The 21,840-nt window shown below is 40.1% G+C and overlaps 1 protein-coding gene across 11 annotated transcripts in view; it reads right to left on the bottom strand.

Annotated features, from left to right (window-relative positions):
• The window catches only part of ABI2 (abl interactor 2), a 65,477-nt gene extending 46,186 nt beyond the window's left edge, over positions 1-19,291 (bottom strand). For 6 of the 11 annotated variants that reach the window (XM_058840232.1, XM_058840236.1, XM_058840234.1 and 3 more), the window contains exon 1: positions 19,107-19,289. In XM_058840232.1, the coding sequence (XP_058696215.1) occupies positions 19,107-19,223 (117 nt within the window). In that variant the 5' untranslated portion in view covers positions 19,224-19,289. Of the gene's footprint in view, positions 1-19,106 lie in introns of all 11 variants that reach the window. The other 5 variants (XM_058840233.1, XM_058840235.1, XM_058840238.1 and 2 more) reach the window with 2 other exon arrangements.
• Between the last annotated feature and the right edge of the window lie 2,549 nt (positions 19,292-21,840).

Raw genomic sequence — 21,840 nt, 5'->3', positions numbered from 1 at the left:
ATTAAGGAGAGCCCATAATCATTGCCTATTTACGTGTACTGTGCACCCTAAACATTTGGAATTAATCAAATGTTAAGCAACATAAGCAAACAACATTTTGGACGCAAATGGGAAATACTTCTCCACACATACCCTGCCACAAACCCACTCACAACTCTTACTGCTTTATATTATTCTGCATTCAAAAGAAAACATGAGCAGCAAAACTGAGACCATGAACAGAGGAAGCAATAAGATTATTGAGACTGGTAATTTCGCCTATAAATTAGTAGAAATGGTAGCTCTAGAGTTTGGAGACAGAATATTTTTACTTCACAACAATTTTAGCATGACCTTATCTGAACACTAACTACAGTTAAAGTAATTTGCTTGAAAATTCTTTGTCACATCTTTGAAGAAAGAAGCACAGCATGTCAAGTCTCCTAATAACACAACTCCTTTTTTATTAATGAACTGCTCACTGAAGTGACAAGACACGGCGTAAGAATCAGCACTAAATGGAACTTCAGTTGTGGGTGGACCATCCGGGCACAGACAGAGGTTAGTTAGGCACATAAACCATCCCACCCTATCAATATATGTCAAGCTGAAAGGTAAATACTTTCTCCACAACTGCATCCAAAGGTTCTACTTAGCATCTTAAGGCAAGCAATTAACTTGCTGTTCACACAAAGTGCATTTAAAATTTAAACACCTTTAAATGTGACTATACTGAAGTAAACTCTTCTCTTTACAACTGATAATGGGGTTAGGACTATTCTCACAGCCCTGTGAATTCTGTATGTCCTACATTTAGTAGAACACATCTTTTGATCAGAGATCACATAGTAATCAACAATGCTGCATAAGGAACACTGGCATTTAGGCCAAACACAATAATTACAGAATATACTGGGTTTAGAATCAAGAATGCATCAAAACTATCACTAGACTTTATAATTCACACAACATTCAAAGACCAAGTAATAAATCTGGTATTTAAAAAAGTAATTTCCAAACACAGGGTTAATTTATTCATCTTATTACACTAATATTAATAACATATAAAGTTATTCCCATTTTAACATAATATTTATAATTGATTTTTATTTATCTATATCCTAATAGCACGCATGCTAGCTAAAGAATATATTCTTAGCATTCATACTCTAGTAAAGCCTTTGACATCAAGTTATTCTGTTTTCCAAACTACTAAAAAACTGTAATGATTCATGAGTTGTTCTTGATTACAAGTGTGACTGCCTAACTTTTAAGCTATCTTAAACTCAGTATCAATAATCTGCTGCAGTCTCTACCAGGTCATTTGCATTAAATTGCAGTCTTTTGTTTTCACTGCTGTAAATTTATTTGATGTTTTCAGTTCTGTGCTGAGCCTCAAAATGTAGGTTTGATTAACAGCTAGGAAAGCTACCTTTCAAAGAAATACACACAGAACCTAACTTCCTGAAAGGAAAAGCCACTTTTTAAAATACATACTGCATTCAAGGCTGCCTGTGAGGGTAAAACTAGCTCACTGGTTTGAGATCTATGACAGAAATATCATTCTACTCTATCCAAGAGAAAAATATAGCAAACGGGAGCTGTGGAAAGCACAGCTTCCCTGACATCTAATCACCTGTATCACTGTTTCCATGCTGCATCACTGCAACAAATCTGTCATTTGCTTCCCTTAACCCTCACCAGAATCAAACTTTGTATTTATTTCCATACATTCAAAAGCAGAGCAGACCTGTTTTCACACACAAATGTCCTGCTCTCATCAGACCTTGCAAGTTCCTGTTCCTCAAGAATAGAGCCAAAGTCCTGTTTATGCAAAAATAACAGGACATGATATAATCACACAAACCTACTAGACAAGGTTATATAAAACTTTCCCAACACATCAGTAACACAGTAAAAATGATGCAACAGAAATCATATCACAAGAACAGCATGCTAGCATCAAAATGCATTTACATCTAAAATACAGTTAATAAGTAGTTATATTACTAGTTATTCATCACTGCTGCACAGCATCAGACTTTGCTCTTGCTCTAGAGGAATCAGCAGCGAGGGAACCTACTTCTCTGCTAATCCTGTGAAACCAGTGGAGGTTTCATCTTACTCTGGTACCTCTTCTGCAGTAACACAGGTGAGAGAAGTGGGTCATTTCCTAGTTCCTATAACAACATAACTGTTGTTGGAGTTCCAGATACAAGGCATATTTTGGCTTTAATAGCAGCACAGTATCAACACATTTGTGGCTGTAAGAGGCTAGGTCAATACAAATGCACTGGATAAAGAACCTCAGAAACAGCACAGATCCACAGGCTTAACTCTATTATCTCATGTATCTGCTGTTCTACAACTCTTCATTCACCAAGCATGCTTCAGTATGCAGAGGTTTCATTGAGTTTACAAGTCAAAATCATTGATAAACTCAATTTAATTTTACAGTTACTTAATAAAAATAAAGCAAGTGGTAACATATGCAAAAATTACTTCATATGCAAAGTGGCTTTCACAAGTAAGAACTACAATCATATAGCAATTACATTCTGCTGTACAAAAAATGCTATTTGCACAAATTGTTTTCCCCACTATCAGATGAACAGACTTTTATCTCTGTCTCTTGAAATCTGACAAAATCTACCATTTCTAAGAAAGGATATCTACTTCAGCTTTACAAAATATTATTTAGTCACAGGGGTTTATGTAACAATTGAGTTATTTCCCAATTTTGCCAGTTTCTTCCTTCCACTATAAATTCTCATTTCAATTCATTACATAGCAGTAACTGAGGTCAGCTAATGGCTTTGATTTAGAATCACAAGCAGAGTGATCTGTGGCAGCAGAAGCAGATTCTGTTTCCAAGTGTCCATTGCCAGACATCACAAGCTCATAACAAGGAAAGCTAAGTAGGGCACACAGACATACCCTCCACCATTACAGCTTAGAACCCAACCTACCCCTGTAAACACTCAGATGCAGGACACCTGTAATTGCCAGGCTGTAACTGCAGCATACCCGGGGAACATACACAGCCGATATTCGGCCAGTCTCCCGAGAGAGGCTGGCAGGTGTGGAGATAACGCCTACATCAGTTACCACAGCAACACCGAGCTCCGCCGCACTGTCCCACTTCCTCAGGCACTCACAAAAAGACTGAGGTAGCTCAAGGAATGCAAGCTGCTGGAAAACCTCTCCTCCCTATCCACAGCAAATGCAGTCCTTTTATCCTCAGAATTCTTCCCACATCATTACCCTAACTAATACAAGTCTTTCAGTCGCTATTCACTTTCTCTACTTCCTCACTTGAGCAAGCCCAACATTTTATCACACTAGAAGTTATACTTTAAATTAACTACCTTTGGTAACTATGCCTAACAAAAGCTTGAAGAGAAGTAAAGAGGTATAGCTATCAGGTACCATGAGTATGCCTCCCAAAGAAAACAGATAGAGGCTTTAAACTAATGGGGGGCAGTAATTTGCATAGTCACTCTTCTAAGAAATAAAGACACTTGGATTACAGAGATTCCTTCATACTGACCAGTTAAACCTAAATTTGAAATTATTCTTACTTGGCACTTTTTAAAGCTGCTACCAATTCAGACATAATGAAAGAAATGAACTGTCTTCAGATCTATGCCAGAATCTGACAGAAAAAAAAAATCCCCATAAAACATTTTATTTTTATATCAAAAAGTACAGATCAAAATAATAAACTTTCACACAACAGCTGCAATATACAATATTCGTCTAGATGGCAAAAGAACCATTGGCAGCAAACCCCAAAACCTAGAGATTTATGCTAAATTAGCAGAGCCTGGGTGGGCTGCAGTGGCAGTTGATCACTCTACAGCACAGAACTAAAGAATCAGAAAAGGTTTCCCCTCATTCCTCCATGAAAGGAATCTGCCCCTCTTTCTTGTCTGTGTTAAAACAAACAGGATAGCTGTCCTTGCCTACTGCAGAACCACTTAAAGGCCCAAGGCTCTGACCTACTGCAGAACCACTTAAAGGCCCAAGGCTCTGACCCCCACAGTGCTACACACGCACCAGAGTCCCATCACCTCAAATGCTCATTGGCTTTCCATTACATGACCAAACACCAACGTATTCTTGTCTGACTCTGAAAAATCACAACAGACGACACAACTCGCAGGCCTTTTTCCTTGCTGTCACTGTAAAGGCTTGCCAGAAAGAGGGCAGCAACAGGTTGATTTATTTGCTCTTGATATCCATTGTTCATCTTGCTGAAAGCTGACCTCCGTTGTACAAGCCATCTGTTGAAGGTGGTGCTAACAGTCAATGACACCAAATTATAATTAAACCCAGGACGGAGATGAACTAAACAAACTACCATCATAAAGTGAAAGAAAGTTAGTGAAAGTTCACTCTGAAATCTGAAAATCAAAACTAGTTCTTCTTATTAAGTAGACTTGTTTCCTATGTGTCCTGAGAGAAGCATCTGCTCATTTTTCTGGCAAAGAATGATTTTACAACCTTTTGCTCCTGTTACCATAGCACTGGACAAAATACAATATTGGCAGAGTGAGAAAGGGATTCTGGCCTCTTATGCTGAGACAGTTAGCCAAGCCCAGATCTGTGTTCTGCGCTTACTATAGAAGATTTTAGAAACATAAAAGTCATCTCCTCAACTGAGTCCCAATCTAATTCCCAAGAGTAAACTGCCAGAAATAAAGATTTTTCAGAACCCTTCTTGTTCATGGTTGTAAGAGCTGTCAACAAATAAAAAATTATAAGATTACAAGAGGTTTTTCGTTTCAACTAGACTCAAATTTTGCTATGCTGTTACAATTTAAGAATCTCTTAAAATAAGCAGGAAAAACCCCTTTTCTGCAGGTACTGTAACTAGCAATTATTCTTTTTCCCAGCATAACAAGCAGTTTTGGTCCATTTACTTCAAAATTATAAGTAAACCTTCTGTCAATTGCTATGTAGCTCAAGAACAGCAAGCCAAGTTGCTATATTCAATCTGCAGCATGTAACTTAACAACACAGCATCAAGTGTTCTGTAATTATTTCCAGCAAGATCTCTATTTTACGCACACATTTTCTAAGTATGACCTACACTGACATTAAGAGCAGTACTTTTTATCCAAAGACAGACTGTTTCATACAAATGCTAACTTGATTTCTAAAAACAATATACAGCCATTTTACATGCATCAAAGAATGTATATTTGATTGTTCCTATTACACTGCAATTGTAACACAGTAACCTCCTTCCAATTTAATTCTGCAAATTACCAAGTTACTTTTTTAAGACTTGACAAGTATCACACTGATGTATCAAAAGCAATATGCTTGATAACCAAATCCAACCTTGGCGAAGTTTTTCTCCACATACAATAGTTCTAACATTCCCCAGACTTGAAACAAAATAATCACAATGCAGGTCACTGAGCCATTTCAGAATTTCTCTCTAACAATATGGAGGGTTTTCTGTCTGGTAAAGAAAAGCCAGGACACATAAGCTACCAGGAATAAGGGTCTTCTCGCTTAACTACAAAGGCCCATCATTCAGAACATCAATCAGGATGAGCTTGAAGAGACCATAATTTTTTGAAAATTCCTTCAGAACAGTATCAGTGTATCGTACAGTAGATGTTTAAATCTGCTGTCTTAAAACAAAACACTAGCATTACCTAATAGCCAAAATAATGGAACTGGTTTCCCTGGCAGAAGCTCTATAAATTCTACAAGGTTGGTTTTACCCTTCCACACAAAGAAAGTAGATTATGCACCAAATATATTTTTTGAATCAAAAGTATTTAATAAACTTAAATGAATACAACAAACCCCATGTGAATGACTGCAGTACCAAACAAGAGCTTCTGTTTCTAAAATGTTTAAGTTCCTTTGTTCCTTTCCATTTAGATGTCAGCTGAAGACAACACCTACCTATAACTCACATGAAAAACACACGAAATTACACATGAGGACATTTTGAAAAACAGAACTTCAGCAATATCCCAGTCAACAACCAGAAGAAAATCTCCATGCACGACACTGTAGAGGCAACAGCTAAGGACATGGTTCTATCAGAACACCTTCAAAATATCTATCAAGTTACTTGGGATCCAACAGAAGACAGCTCTGTACACCTGGAAGCAATTCTAAAATTTAAAATAAGCATCACATACAATAGCACAAGAAGTTCTACAAATTCTGTCCTGAAAAAGGTGGTTACCATAAAAGCTTCAGAAAAGGACAGAGAAATGAATCAAACACTCTCAAAGTAGTACAGAGCATCTGCAATGCTCCAAAATTCACAGCTGCCCACCTCTGCACACATTAATGTTCCAGACCTCAGCTTCCACTAAAGCACGTTAACAATGAAAGCATCTGCAGACACTATCCTATTTTACAAAAACAGGTGAAATAATAATTTTTTCTTTTCTCTGTTTATCTAATGCAAGCCAGATTTTCACTTGGCCCTTCCAGATTTGTTCAGATACTGATTTCAGCACTTACTGATGCCGTTCTGCCCAAGATTTTTATAAATATCCCTTAGACAAGCCTAGATCAGACAGGATGCATTTCTTTAATAGAAATTAAACACCTTTTTCCCCATATGTATAGGATTTTTACTGTTTTCAATATTTATAGTTTGGTGAGCACTCATATTGGACAGAGAAGACACCACCAGTCATCAACATCTCAGCAGAAGATAAAAATGTACTGCTATTTTCCCCCTACAACAGCCACATCCGAAGTAGCCAAGTAAAACTGAAGACCAGAATTTTCACGAAGTAAATGAATTCTTTATTTCCTTGCTTCATTAATAAAATTGTTAATAATGAATTTTTTCAAATAAAACAGTTTAAAGAGTCAATTTTTTCAAACAATTTTCAAAGAAAAGTCATATACATGACAGAGTTGTCTCAAATAGGGGAAGCATTTCCTTCCTGCTATATGGTGACAAATATTTCAAGAAAGAGTCATTTTAATCCCACAGTTAAGAATTATCATGCTGTTTCCCACATAGGCCAAATTCCATCATCTCTAATTAGAGCAGTAGCAGGCAGCTCTCCCCATGCTGGGAACTCTCCCAATGGCCAGAGCTCTCAGCCCCAGAACACATCCCGACGGCTGCACGTGTTGCATGCAGTGCTGCAGGCAGCACACCCCACCCCACAGCACTGCACTGCACGGGAGCAGCTGCTCACAGCACTAGGGTAACACAGCATTACATGTGCAGCGCTGCACCAAAACTGCAGAAACGAAAAGTTACACCACGAAAGTTCAAAGTGACATCGCAGACTCCTGAAAGAATGTAAGACTCTCAGCAGTTTTATGCTCCAATACTTTGAGAATTTGAGGATTTGAAGAATCCCCATGACTGTATTTACTATCACCATAATTATGACACAGATTGAGTCTCACCCTTCACTTATTCACCAAATTTTAATGTTATTGTTCTGACAATTCTGAGCAATTTGTTGTCACAAAAATAGAAGCATCAAAGAAGTGAAACAACAAAAATAAGAATATTTCAATTGCTGAATGCTTTTTCTATGTCATAAAAGATTCTCTTGCCTTGCACTTCTTAATGTGAATTCATTTTGAAGTTGTCTTAACAGATTGTTACAACTACATATTCAGCAAATTCTACTATCATCTGAAAGAAGGGTTTTCTCTACACCTTCATGAATTAAAAGTGCTGCATGAATGACCTGTTCATTTTACAAGACATGCCTAAATATCACCTCTCTATCCATCTTGCTAAGGCAATAAATTAAACTATCCTGCAGAGCTTCACAACATAAATCATAGGTTTTAAGACAAAGATGCACAGAGAAAGCATGAATTTTCAAGCTGCTTTTCAGACAAGCAATTGTCTCCTTCTTTAAGAAGAAGGATCTAACAGCTGCATAACCTCTAGTCCTCCACCTTCCTACACACAGGCAATTGGCTTTTTTTGTATCACTCATCTTCCAGTCATTTTACTGAACAGTTTATCCCTAAAACTCAGGAAAAAACACTCATATTCCCCCTACAATTAGTCAAAGAAAACCATGCAAACAATTCTTGAAGGACTGTGTTCAGAGCCTTAAGGGCATATGAAATCCAGACCAAAAAAACTCACTCACTGTTTGTACACAAAATCTGTCCTTACCCTCATGTATGAGTATTAGATCTAGAGATGACATCACATAAGAGCTGTGTTACTTAAAACCAACAGAATTAGGTATAAGAAGCTTCCTGCTAAAATTGGGATTTACCCTGTGCAGAGGCACTTATCTGTTTAGCACACACAAAAAAATAGTTTGATAAATTAATACAATATTTTTTAAAAATTAAACAAAAGCTCATTAATCCTTGCATTTCAATCTCCACAGAGATCAAAATCCCTAACATTTCCATCTCCAATATAAAATTAATTAAAAAACCCATTTTCAAAATTTCTGCTTTTCAGAGAGGTGCCAAGACTCCTGAAAATTAAAGTCAAATCAGTTCACCACAGGAAGACTATCATTTCACTCCTTTAAAAAAGCCAAGAAAAGCATTTTGGGCCCTTTCATGAGACGGGATTATTGCAGTAATATTCATATGGTAGCTGCAAACTAAACTTCAGATCTAAAACTGGTACTTTCTCTAAAACAGCTTTCTTCTCAAATGATATAACATATCACACTCCTTATAGAAAAATCCAGCTCTACAGAAACTCCTGTTGCTGCCCATATTATTGCACAGCCTCAAGAGTGGCACAGAAAATTAAAAGAAATTGTTGCTTGGTTAAGGGATTTTTTTGTGTAATTAATTTAAAACAGAAAAGTAATTTCTTTAAGTATGTTTTTAATTTTAAAGATACTGTATCACACAGAAAATTTAGCTTGAAATTATAGATTGAATATTACAAAGTTGAGCATGCTGCTAAGAAAAGAAGCTAAATGTAATAGAATTCAATACTCTGTGGCTTTACCAGTGGCAAATAAATCTCTCATTCCTCTCTGTGTCCTTAACAAAAAGCTACAACTAAAAAAGTGTTAAGAAAATTTTAGGGAAAGTAAAACACATGGAAAATATTAACCTCTGCTCATCATAAGAAAACAAGGAAAAATGCCCTTCTCTTTGGAGAACTTTTAAGCACAGCCTTTATAGAGGACAAGTGGATTACTGGCACTGTATTCCCTACTTGTTTTTTAATGAAAAAAATATTTTGAATGTGTATAAATGGTTAAATAAGTTAGAACTCTGCATTAATTATCCAACTGTTGATCAAATGAGACCATTCATAAGAGCCTGTGTTGTATAATTAGTACAGCTTATAAGCCTTAAACAAATTAAGGGTCTCAAAATGGTACAAACATCTGTAAAAGGCTCATCACAGTAAAAAGTTCTGTTTCCAAGGACCTGCATTTGGTGGACAGATGAGTATACACAAATGAGAACAACAAAAATTAGCAGCTTACCCCTTCCTCTTATTCCAGTCATCAAAACTAGATGTATTTGTAGCACATACTGAATTACTGACTCCAATAAGCGTAAAGACTGCAGACGCATTTAGAAAATACAAAATTTATATTTAAAGCAGATAATAAAATGGGAATGATTTAAAATAGTTCTATTAACTCACTCCATCAAGTGGTTATAGAAGTGTCCTCAATTTCAAGAGGATTTAAATTAATTATTATCACCACCAGACAAATACAATAGTGATTCAGAGTCTACTGATAACCTTCTACTTTCTATTATCCAAACTGATTAATTTATACAGATGCACATACAGTCAAAGAATTACCTCTTTCCTTCAGGAGTGGACTGCTGTTATGACAGTGCACTCAGAATGTGATAGAAATGCTGCAAAACCAACATCCTCACTAATTTAGGCTGATTACACATTACTCTTTGATTCAGAGACTCTGCATGCTCAATCATTCTGCCCCTTCTGAGACAGAGTCACTTCATGTGCATCACATCTCTAAGGACACGAACACAAATAGGCCTGAATCTTTGAGACTAATTTCTGAGATCACTAACAGATGAATAAAATGAGACAACTGAGTATATCAGAAAACACTGCAGACTGATTTATCATAAATAACAAATAAATGTAATGTCACAGTTTCATTCTTCTCTACAACTCCTTTCACTCTCAGTTCATTAGTTATTAGTCATGGTAGAAAAAGCCCATTAATTTTACTATCACCATTTCAGCACACACATATATACTCCATCACATAAAAACCTTTAGCTCTCTTTCTCACAAATGAAATTTATCCAGATCTTATTAAATTGACATGAGTAACTCAACATATTAATTCCTTTCCTTGGAAGGCAAATCCAACACCAGTTTGGACAAAAACCATTTCAAAGTATCCAGGGTCTATCATATCCAAGATACAGAAAATACAGTATTAAGTAGAAGTAATATCCCTAATAATCCAGTGGAATGACTTACAGTAGGCAGTGCAAAATACTTCATATAAGAGACATAAAACTCCATCATGGAATAAATGCAAGGCAAAAGCATATAAAAGGAAAAGACAGAACTGCTTATATTCTCATTATTTATTTAAAATTTGTAGCCTTTCTCGAATACCATTAAATCCCAAGCCTTAGCCAATAGCAATAATTCCATAGATTAAATAGCATTGCCTCTCAAACTTAATTTAATAACCCTGTACTCTGCCCAAGAAAAATGGGAAACCAGTGCATATAGCTCATACTTTTCAAAACATTATTTGAATAATCCTATAATTCATTATTTCTCTGTCAAAAATAACCACCCCTTTTTTGAGTGTCTGCTCATATTGGCATTTTTCAGTGTCTCTGAAGCCTGTCATCCACCTCAGCCTCTTCTTTTGCTGTTAGCAGTGTGGGGGATAAGAGGTTGGCTTTTGTTTTTACTACTTCTCTTTCCTGATGTATTTATTAAAAACTTTATATTTATAGAAAACTCTTGACATATTTATAAAAAAGTTTGTAAACTTTCCATAATGGCAGGGTAGCTTTAGTATCTATACGATTTTTTTATCTCCTTTTAGCTAAATATTTTATTAATATCTTGTCCCTCCGAAGACCCTCCATACAAACAAATGTATGTAGCTGATTCAAAATAGCCATTTGATTTGGGACATTTAACATTTTTACATTTCCCAGAAGTTGCAGCACACCTGTTTTTTACTCAATTAAAAGTAGGTAGACAAAAACTTCCACAACCTGCAGCAAACACTGCCTCACATAGAAAGTTATGAACAAGCTCCACATCTCAAACCAACTTACAAAGTTGCCACCTAGTTAAAATATTAGAGTGAATTACAAATGCTGCAATGCCCAGCACTGCTCAAACTGACAGTCTAAGAGGACACACTTAAAGATAATTGAGAATCTGCATCGTATATTAAGTAAACACATACTATTTACTGATTATTATTAAAGTGGATCAAGACAAATCAGGGTGCTTTGAATTCATATGACACTACTCAGTAATAAATGGCTTTGTATATTTTGGTTGTTAGACACACTAGGAGTTTTCGTTTGAACAGAGATCAGACTCTAATACTATTTCAGCTAAGTTTGTATATTCCTGCCTGGCAAAACCAGCAGTCAAGAAGAGACTCTGACTGCTTTACAAGACAGACTCTAGAGAAAGACAAGCACTGACTCTGCTTTCTAAAGTCCCATATTACCTACAGGTTATCTGTACCAACCCTCTCACGTTCAACAAGCGTCAACCCCAGTGCTCACAGTTTTCACGAGGGGCTACAGAAACAACACCTGACATTTTCACTACAGACCTTCAGGCCCGAAAAGCAGCACTGCCGCTACACAAAAGCTCAAAATAACCACGCTTGATACCTGGTATCTTGATGAACTTCTCACTCACCTCCAATTGTCCATCTAACAGCTCACCACCTCCTGCTCCTCCCTCACTTCACACTCCCACCATCCTCGAGCAAAGCAATGGTGCTGCTCTTGTCAGCAGGAAATTCACAACGAAGTTACAGAATACCCTAATAAAAACATTGCCATTTACTTAGATGACATTTTAGGAAAAAAAAATAGTAAATTTATGGGTTGGCACAAAGCTGGCTTTGGCTGTGTGTTACAACCAACACAGACAGGCTACTAGAACCCCAGACCAAGTAATGTTTGTCCATCACCCTGCATTTCACTGAGCATAAAACAACTTCATCATGCTAACACTACACCAATGATAACAAGGCAAGCACTTATTATCTCAAGCTGAGATACCATTAAGAATAGACATTACAATGACATCTACTTGGAAATAAGCTACAGGAAAATGGAATAGCATATACAGAGTCTATATTTCAGAGCATGTAAATTTAAATTTGACAGAGCAACTTAGTTGCTGCACCTGAGAAACAGAAGATTAAGATTTCTCACTGAAATAGACACAATTCACTTTCGAAATCATATTAGTTCGTTCACTTCAAAAAAGAATTGCCAACCTAACTAGTAAGAGCTATGAAAAGAGGAAATGCTCCTAATTTTAGTATGCTGTGATGATGTTACATCTATTGACATGGAGTTTTGCCTCATAAAGCAGCCCTATGACTGAAGTTCCTGGTAGGGATAGCCAAAAAAATTTACAAAATTTAGGTTATTAAGGAAGAGGACAATTTCAGGTGTGCAATAAGTGTGAAAACACAGCATTTGAAACAAAATTTTAAAAAAAAGGGCCATCAGCCTCTAGACATAGACTCTACTGAATAAATCTGCTTCAAACATGGTATTTAAATCAATTCTCTTCATCAAGAAAATATTCTGCTGAACACTACAGAGTAAGATTTCACTTGCTTATAGCACTGACTGGAGACGCTCTTGCCTTACATAGGCACCACATTCTGCCTCAGCACTAAGGCACAAAGATTAATAACTGTAAACTCAAGTAAAACACAAGCAATGGACAATAAATTTCAGAGAGCTGATTAACTGTAGGATGCAGAAGCTTGCTGCTCTGAATTAAAATTCTTGATCAATATAATTCAATAACCAGTCTAAATAAACTACAGAAGGGAACAACTGGAATGCTACTTGTAATCAGCATTTACTGTTACAATGTTGATATTAGCAACTTGCATATTTACAAATTTTATTTTCATACCTACACATACCGTATTACCACCAGCAACTTCAACTACCTCTAATAAAATGGCTCATGCTCTTTCCATTTCCACTCAATAGAGGATCAATCCCGCACTTCCTGAACTCCAGGCTGAACTTGTGGCACTATTAAATGCATTAAATTAGCTTTCCTGGCAAAACACAGCACAGGTGATGAAAAAGGAAAGTAGATTGGTTGCGTGATAAATCCTCCAACAACTTTGCCAGCTTCACTGACTCACTTAAAGGAAACATGTTCTAGATTGTCCTCACTAAACTTCCCAAACCTAACGAGACACTTCAGTGATAGCCAGGCAGCTGCAAGAGCAGCCTCTGTGAGAGATGATCAGGAGTTGCCCCCACATCAGACAGAGCCCGCTCCAAAAGAGCCCCACCACTGGCAAAAGCCAGTCAGCGATGCTGGTGGCACCTCTGTGATAATGTATCTACCAAAGGGTAAAGAACACTGTGAAGCAGCTATGAGAGGGAGAAAAATGTGAAAGAAACAACTCTGCAGAGAGCAAGGTCAGAGACGGAGGAAGGAGAGGAGGTGTTTCCAGGCACTGGAGGTTGCCCCCAGTCCCTGGAGAATCCCATGTCAGAGCAGGTGGATATGCTCTGAAATAAGCTGCAGCCTGTGCAGAGGCCACAGAACAAGCTTCTGGCAGGAGCTGCAGCTATGGAGAGAAGTCCATGCAGGAGCAGGCTCTGGGCAAAACTGTGGCCTGTGGGGCATCCACAGGAGCAGTCTGTTCCTGCAGGACTGGATGCTTTTGGGAAGAACCCACGCTGGAGCACTTCTTGAAGAGCTGCAGTCCATGGGAAAGACATGGTATTTGTTCTCCAAAGTGTCCTTTGTGAAGGACTGTACCCCACTGGAGGGAGGCCACATTGGAGTGGCAGGAATCTTTTCTCCTTCCTGTGAGGAGGAAAGAGCTGCAGAGACAGTGATATGAATGAACTAGAGCATCCTCCATTCCCTGCTCCCCTGCACCACAGGAGAGGGAGGAAGTACAGGAGTTAGAAATGAAGGAGAGAAATTGAACCTGGGAAGAAGGGAGGGCTGGAGGAAGGTGGGTTTAGTTTTAATTTTGTTTCTCACTGTCCTACTCCATTTTTAATTAGCACTAAATTAAATTAATACTCCCCAAGTTGAGTGTGGTTTGCCCAGGACAGTAGTTCATGAGTGACTTCCTTGTCCTTAACTCAACCCATGAGCTGGTTTGTTTTTTTCTTACTTTCTCCTGTTGTTCAGCTGAGGACTGAGAATAAGAGAACAGCTTGGTGGGCACCTGGCTGACTTACAAGCTTAATCCACCACTGTATACTTAAAATCACATGGTTTTCATGAAGTCCCACCATAGGCTGATGGACAAGATATATCCACGTAATATTCACTGAATTTAGGAGTGAGACAGTATAGCACATTGCCCATGTATTCATTACCACTGTTTTACTAGCTTCAGAGAGTTTCAACTTGTTACTATCTTCCTGAACATCTGGACTAATATTCACTGGAGCTAATCAATATCCACTTTCATGCAAGCAGAACAAGTGTTCCATCAGTGCTAAGATTAATCATTCCTTTACCGAAGTTGGATTGTACAATAAACAAGCTGAAGGAACAAAAAAAGTGAAAACAACTTTCCTCTGATATTTACACTTCTGATAATTAAATATATTTTCTGAATCTAACTCAGTCACCTCTGTTAAAGTGATATATATCTTCAGCAAATTGAAGAGAGATCGTTCTTGAACTTGTTTATAAACCATAATGCCTACAATTCCCTGCACAATTACACGAGTTATATACTGGTACCGGTCATTACAAGCGACTCTATAGAAATTTCCCATTACTAAAGCTATAACCATTAAACTGCTGTTTGTAAAGATCACCATTCCTGTAATTTAAAAATAATATACTAATAGATGCCTTATTTTCTTGTTCAGCCTACTGAAGATGCTTCCAAATCTATAGCCATTTGGTTTTACTTATGAGATCTAAGTAAAATTAACAGATATGTGGAAAGGAATTATGAAACTCATTGATCTATGGACTGTAGTAAAATTAACAAGAAATAAGTAGTTTTCACCTGTCTAGTTTTTTGGTTGTTTTTTTTTTTTTTCAGCTGTCTAGTTAAATAAAACTATCTGCAGGAATGAAAGCAGGTTATTCCTAGTAATCAGCAGGATGGATTACTGAGAACAAGAATAAAAATCTTCTTTCTATCCTTCCCCTCACAAACAACAGAAGAGTGTTTCTGTATATAAAACACAGTCATGGCAACATGGAGACTATGAAGGGAGGGAAATCAGGAGGTCCCTCTTCTGTCTCTAGAGCTGACAAGTAAAACATAATAACCTTGAATAACTAAAAAATACAGAGCCTTTTAGAAGAATCCAGCCAACACAGCTGCATCAGAGAAATCAGAGGTTCCTTCTGAAGGCTGGGCAGGGGACAGAGGCTTGGCTTTTCACTCAGTTCTGCATTCTGTGGTGGAGGGACCTCCCCCCATCTCAACTCTCTGCCCACCAGACACTTACAGGCTAACATGTCTCCACCTGGTAATTTTTTCTGACTCTTTCAACAAAGAGTTACAGACACAAGCATTTAGTTACTCTAGAAAGCTCCATGCACTGCACAAAATGAAAAGCTGATTTTTAAAAAGAGCGATGATAATGAGAAACAAACAAAAGATTATTCCAGAATAGACTTAAAGAGGACAAGCTCGAAGAAACTTAACAGGGTAAGGCAGTGTTGGAATTTATGTCAGTATTTCAGTAACAAGATGTGCAAGTCACATAATTGTATGGTCTTGTTACTTACACTATTATAAGCAGAAATTTTCTTTGACACTCCTGAACAAAATTAAGCAGGAATATGAAAATTGTGCAAACACAGCACACTGCCCAATATAACTATTATTTGCTTTTTATGAAAGAATAGATAAATCAAAGACTGCAAATACCAAGTACATCAAATAATCAAATTTTATAGAATTACTGTTGCACGTTTAGACTGAGACTGAACTTGTAACAGAGGACACAGCACTAGTACATAAAGCATCGAACAGACCATATAAAATTTAACCTGATTCACAGTGTCAGATAGCACACTGCATAAATAAAAAAGCTTTGCTTCCCCTTCTCTTTAAGAAGTAGAGTAACATAAAAATAACTGTACGATTTATCCAAGTTATTAGAAGAATAAAACATTTTTGACATGAAGAAACTTTTTCCCCCCAAAACTGCAGTCTTTTCTTGCACTGCTGCAAGTCCGTTTATTATACATTTGCTATATTTCCTATAATTTTCCACAAAATTTAAAGTTGATGTTCTGATACACTGCCATACCACAGATTCAAGTGAAGGATAACATTTTATGTAACATCCCCTGTTGCCAAAGTAATCGAGTTACATATCAATCATAATTTGGATAAACAATGACAAAAATTTTAAGAACAGATTTTTCATTTCATAAGCAGAAGTCAAATGAGCTGCAATTGCCACAGCTCTACTACTGTGAACTAGCAATTTCCTCATGTATGAGATTACATGTTTAATTATTTTAAAGCTGCAATTATGTTGCTGGGTGGGGGGGAGAGAAAAAATCCATTCACTTTAGCCCTGAACTTCAAATTCTATTACACTGGCCTATGCCTCACTGGCTTTTGCAACAGTTTTTGTACTGGACAATAAAACTTCAAAGCAGCAACTGGAACAGAAAGGGAATGGCTTGGCTCCTGAAATAGATAATACAGGCCAATGAAGTGTCCTCATGTCCCCATCGCCACAGCACCTAACATCCAGCAGATAAATTTCAAGTCTCAGTCCCATTCTGAGCCTCTCCTACATCTCAAGGTTATCCACAACAAATCTTCTGTCAGCAGTGAAATACTACAGGATTACAGTAGAATTAGTTCATCTTCATTACATGACTTTCTGGACAATTATTTTCCCATACATTTCAGAGCATTTACAAACCCATCTTCCCCACAAAATTCAAGGCTACTATTTTAAATATAATTTGGACTTCTTTGAGGCATAACAACTTTGGAATAATAAATGCTATTAAAAGCAAAACCACAAATATCCAATTATCCAATAGTTATTCCCATTAATCTATTCCCCTCCTGCAGAGAAGAAAAAAGTAGCTTTTTATAGAGATCTGGTGCAGCAGTTTACGTAGCTGTGGCACTGGGAAGGTGGGGCGAGCTCACTGACAGATTTGTTACTAGGACACTCACATCACTAAATCCAGAATCCCCTCACACTGAACCTCTTCTCCACAACAATCCCACTCTCTGATGCCTCAGAGAATTCCAAAAGCTGGAACCTTTTGCCTGGCTAATGTCCTCCATTCCTCACTTGCTATAAAATTTAAGCAGGTTGATGCCATGACCCATACTGCACCTCACAGTCAATGCTCACAACACAATTTCATTCTTTAATTCTCACCTCCCCCTTAAAGCTCTGTGCTATCATGATGCTTGGATAAATTGCCAACAGTCGGGATATTGCTGTGTGGTGGTCAGAATCCATCAGGCTGACCAAGAATGCCTCATTCTTTTCCTTCATTCACCATCTGTCTGTATCCATCTCCTGCGATCCTAGACTGTCCTTATGGACTGTGTGCTGTCTGGGGCAATAACCATCTTTTTTTCGTTCTCTATTTGCACAAAACAGCATCTTCTGCAGTTTTCATTAAGACATTAAAAGTGGAGCTGTTCCATAGAGATTTTGCAAACTTTGATTTATACACAGAATAAAAACGAAAAGTCAAAGCAAAAAAACCCAGCTACATGCAGGTCTTCCTATCTGGTTCTGCCATCCAATACTCTTCTCCTATATTCCAGAAAAATCACTTTTCAAAAAAAGCAGAAATTTAAACGCATGTATGTCAGGTCATAGCTGTAAGAAAATATTTCAACACGTCTCTTAAAAACCCCAAGTCATGCTAATTGAATATCAGAAAAGTTATTACATAATAAAATACATCTATATAATTTTACTGTAATTGACCTGTTTTGTAAATGACTCAAAATATGCAAATTTTAAAGGACAGCTGGTCATTCAGCAATTCAAAAGCAATAGTGAGAGCTTTTTTACAGGGTCATTTTAAGTATTCCCTGCCTCCGGTTAAATAGTCTCTCCCATTTTCACTGACAGAACAGTCTCACTACAGATCTCATCGCTAGCTGCCCTCTGGAAGCACACAAGCACTCTGTCTGCCCTTAGGGGACTGAATTCAAAAACAATTCTGGGACACTTCGGAATTCTCTCAACATTACACGTTATCCCCCGCACCTTTCTCTCCTGCACACTCAGACATGTCTTACGGGGTCTTCTTGTGTATAGGGGCAAAGTTTTCATTTGGATCAACTATCAGTATCAAACTAAACCGAGAATATTTTGCTTTTCTTTCCACTAGAAAGAGAAATTTAAAAAGCAGAGTCCTAACACCAGCCTGGTTACCACACTATGCGGTAGCAACTTGCACTTCATCTCTTTCTCCCTAATTCTGTACCAGCTCTACTACATCACGCTTCCATCCCGCACCTACCACTTGGTAGCTGCCCTTCCTATGGAATTCCACAGTCCTGCTCGATAAGGGGAATATAAACAGACAGACACAACCCTACTAAAGCATATGTCATTCTGCTCTAAATTAACAGGCACCAACACTATATTTGCAGGAGTCAGCCGTGCCCTCGGTTTATCACATCCCCTCAGCGCAGGCAGCAAAGGAGATCAGAATTTGCGGAGGGAACGAATAGGGGCGACAGAGACACGATCTGGAATAAACATCCACTCACAAAGTAGAAGGAATTCAACTCAGGAATCAATTACATATTTAAGCGCCTCGTCACGCCGGGGTAGTTCACACTCGAGGTGAAGCAGCTCTCCCCCCCCTCGCCAGGCTGCAGCAGCCGGCGCTGCCCTCCCGCCGCCTCGGGCCCGGCGAGCGGGGCAGCCCCGCGGGCACGGCCGTGAGGGCGCGCCCGTGCCCGGCCCGCGCGCACCTGGATGTAGTTGGTCTCGCAGTACTCGGCCACCCGCTCCAGGTTGGTGTAGCTGTCGAACAGGGCCCGGCGCCCCCCGGGGATCTCCTCCTCCAGCAGCATCTGCAGCTCCGCCATCTTCACATCCTCTCACCGGCCGGCCGTCTGTCCGTTTGTCCGTCCCTCACCCCCCGCCCGCTCCGCGCGCTCCCCCCGCCCCCCCGGGCTCTGCCCCCGCCGCCCGGGCCCGGCCTCGCGCCGCGCGCTCGGAGCGCGCGCCAGACCCCCACCGCGGCGGGGGCGGGGCGCGGCCGCGCACCGCCCCCTGCGCATGCGCCGCTCCGCGCGGCCCCCCGCGCGCCCACTTCCGCGCCGGCGGCGCGCGGGGGGCGTTTCCGGCGGGAGCGGGGGAGGGGCGGCGCTGCCCGCGGGTGGCCCCGGTACCGCTGTCCCGGGAAACAATAAATAAGCAGGCGTGCGCATCCTTCCGCGGGTCTTGCCTTCCTTTTACATCGTTTCGCGTTAATTCACTCGCTGGCGGGTTGCTGGCAGCGCACCCTCCAGAGCACAGGGCTACGGCCGCCTCTGCCCGGGGGCTCCGAGTGCCGTGTGAGCGCCAGACCCTCGTGCTCCTGTGCGGCCGCTGAGCCGCTCTTCTGATCGCCCGAGGAAGAACAAAATGCTTCCTCTGTGTGGATCCCCTCTGAAAAGCTGCTGTTGTACAGGGGCCCGAGGAAGGGTGAACTCCCAGCGTCCCAGCCTTGCCAAAAAAGCAGATAATGAAGGGTCAGCAGAAACAGAGGAAGGACAGCCTCGTGGCCGAAGCACTGCACTGAAGCCATCAGTTAGGAGGTCAGTTCCTAGCTCTAACGCTGACGTCCCTTATTTCCCAGGGAAGTCACTCTCCGATTGCCATAAAAATGCCCACCCTTCGAGGGACGTGCAAGGCTTTCCCACTCAATTTCTCCACCGGAACCTAGAAGTAGCATTTCTCCCACAAAAAAAAACCAAAAAAACCAAACAACCCCAACCAACCAGCCCTCTCAGCAGGTGTCCCAGCTTTCTGCAGGAGAGCTCATTTGTCTCTTTGAAATGAATTGCAACTGTGATTACTCACCTCCTGTTCCCAGGAGGCTCCACAAAGCTCCTGCTGCCTCTATAGTGCAGCCCAGGGTGCTGATGGAAGAGCCTGACACTTTCCCAGCCCTCACGTTACAGACACTTTGGTAGCTGGCCAGAGAACATCCAGCACTGCAGGACCTGGGCATCAGTCTGGTCCTACAGGAACAGTTGTTCTCTTGCTTTGAAAGCTGTTGCAAAGGCATCCAGCTAGCTATGCCTGACTTCCAGAATTTAAAAAAACACCTGGTGGGGTCAGGCAACAAACTTGAAGTCTTTGGGGCCAGTCCTTGGAAATGTCTTACCTTAAAAGAAAAATGAGATAGAAATCCCTGCCCTGAGGGTCATTTCTTAGCTTGCTTAGTTCTTCCATATGAAAGATGAGTCAGGCACAGTGTTCATCATACTGGTGAAAAAACCCTCATATGCAAAGCATTTTTCTCCCATTTTAAAATGTGGTCTGAAATTCACAACTTTAACTACTTGACTTTTCTACCGGCAGTTAGAGAGCCAAGGGCAATTTGTAGCTGTAGCTGTAAGTCTTACTCTCACAAAAAGGCTTAAGAACCACAACATACTCTGCCAGACACCTCACCACGATGCACGTGGGAGGAGAGAGGTGACTGCTCACAAGCACCTGCACTGTCACTGAACACCCATGGGGTCCCTGAACACCCGTGGAGTCAGGCTGCCTGCAGTTCTCCACAACAGTCTGGCATTCTGCCCTAAACCCACAAGGAGCAAAGAGCTGTCGTGCAGCCTCATTCTTAGTGCCCTCTACCCACAGAGTTTATAAAGCATGCGTTACACATCCAAAAATACTGGCTTTGGGGTAAAGAATGAATCATGGTTGTCAGCTGCCCTGCTGACTGTTAATGCACGTCTTGAGAGAGCAATGCATGTCTTTGCTGCAATGGCTTAAGGAAGGAAAGCCAGCCAAATCAACTTGAGAAGGCTGCCGTACAGTGTGGAGCTCCAAGCCTTATCCCACACCTCCAAGAATCATCCATGGCCAGGCCTCCACCTCCCCCCAGCGTGTGCAGCTGACGGATACTGCTTTTGCAGTTTGGTAACTGGCCCCGTGCTCCCTCCTCCACTATAGCTTCAGCTTGGATTCTGCTCATGTCACATCTGCTGCTGCTGTTGCAGCTCCAGGGGTTGCTCATGCCCAGGCTTCCAAGATTCTTTGTGTTTGTGCCAGGCTGGAGGCAGGCTGAGGCTTTCCTTCTCATTCATTTGCTTCTCAGGTGTGAAGTCAAGCTGTCATTTGGCAGCTCCCCAGTAAACCTACATGATCTTTCTCTTGGCAGAAGGAGAGAGCTGTCAAAATGTAAAGGAGAAGGTTGTCCAAAGATGCTGCTAGGAGTTTAAACTTGGATTAGCAGCACCAGAGTGTAGGGGGGGGGAATTGTGTCATCTTCTCTCTGTGCCCTTGTGTGCCACCAGGCCTGCTTCCAGTGTAAACCTGTGAGAGCCCATCTGCTCTCAGATCTGCACTCAGCATCAGGAAACCTCCTTACGGGCAGCTCCCACCTGTGGGTCAGGCACCTCTTGACCTCTCAAGGGCTCGGCCTGTGGTTCTTAAGGCGTAAGAAAAAGCATTATCTGAAACGCATGCACACAGCTGTTCACCAGA

Source organism: Poecile atricapillus, chromosome 5, assembly GCF_030490865.1.
Source record: "Poecile atricapillus isolate bPoeAtr1 chromosome 5, bPoeAtr1.hap1, whole genome shotgun sequence".
Taxonomy (NCBI): domain Eukaryota; kingdom Metazoa; phylum Chordata; class Aves; order Passeriformes; family Paridae; genus Poecile; species Poecile atricapillus.
Note: the sequence above shows the minus strand (reverse complement) of the source record. Positions and strands in the feature narration are given on the sequence as shown.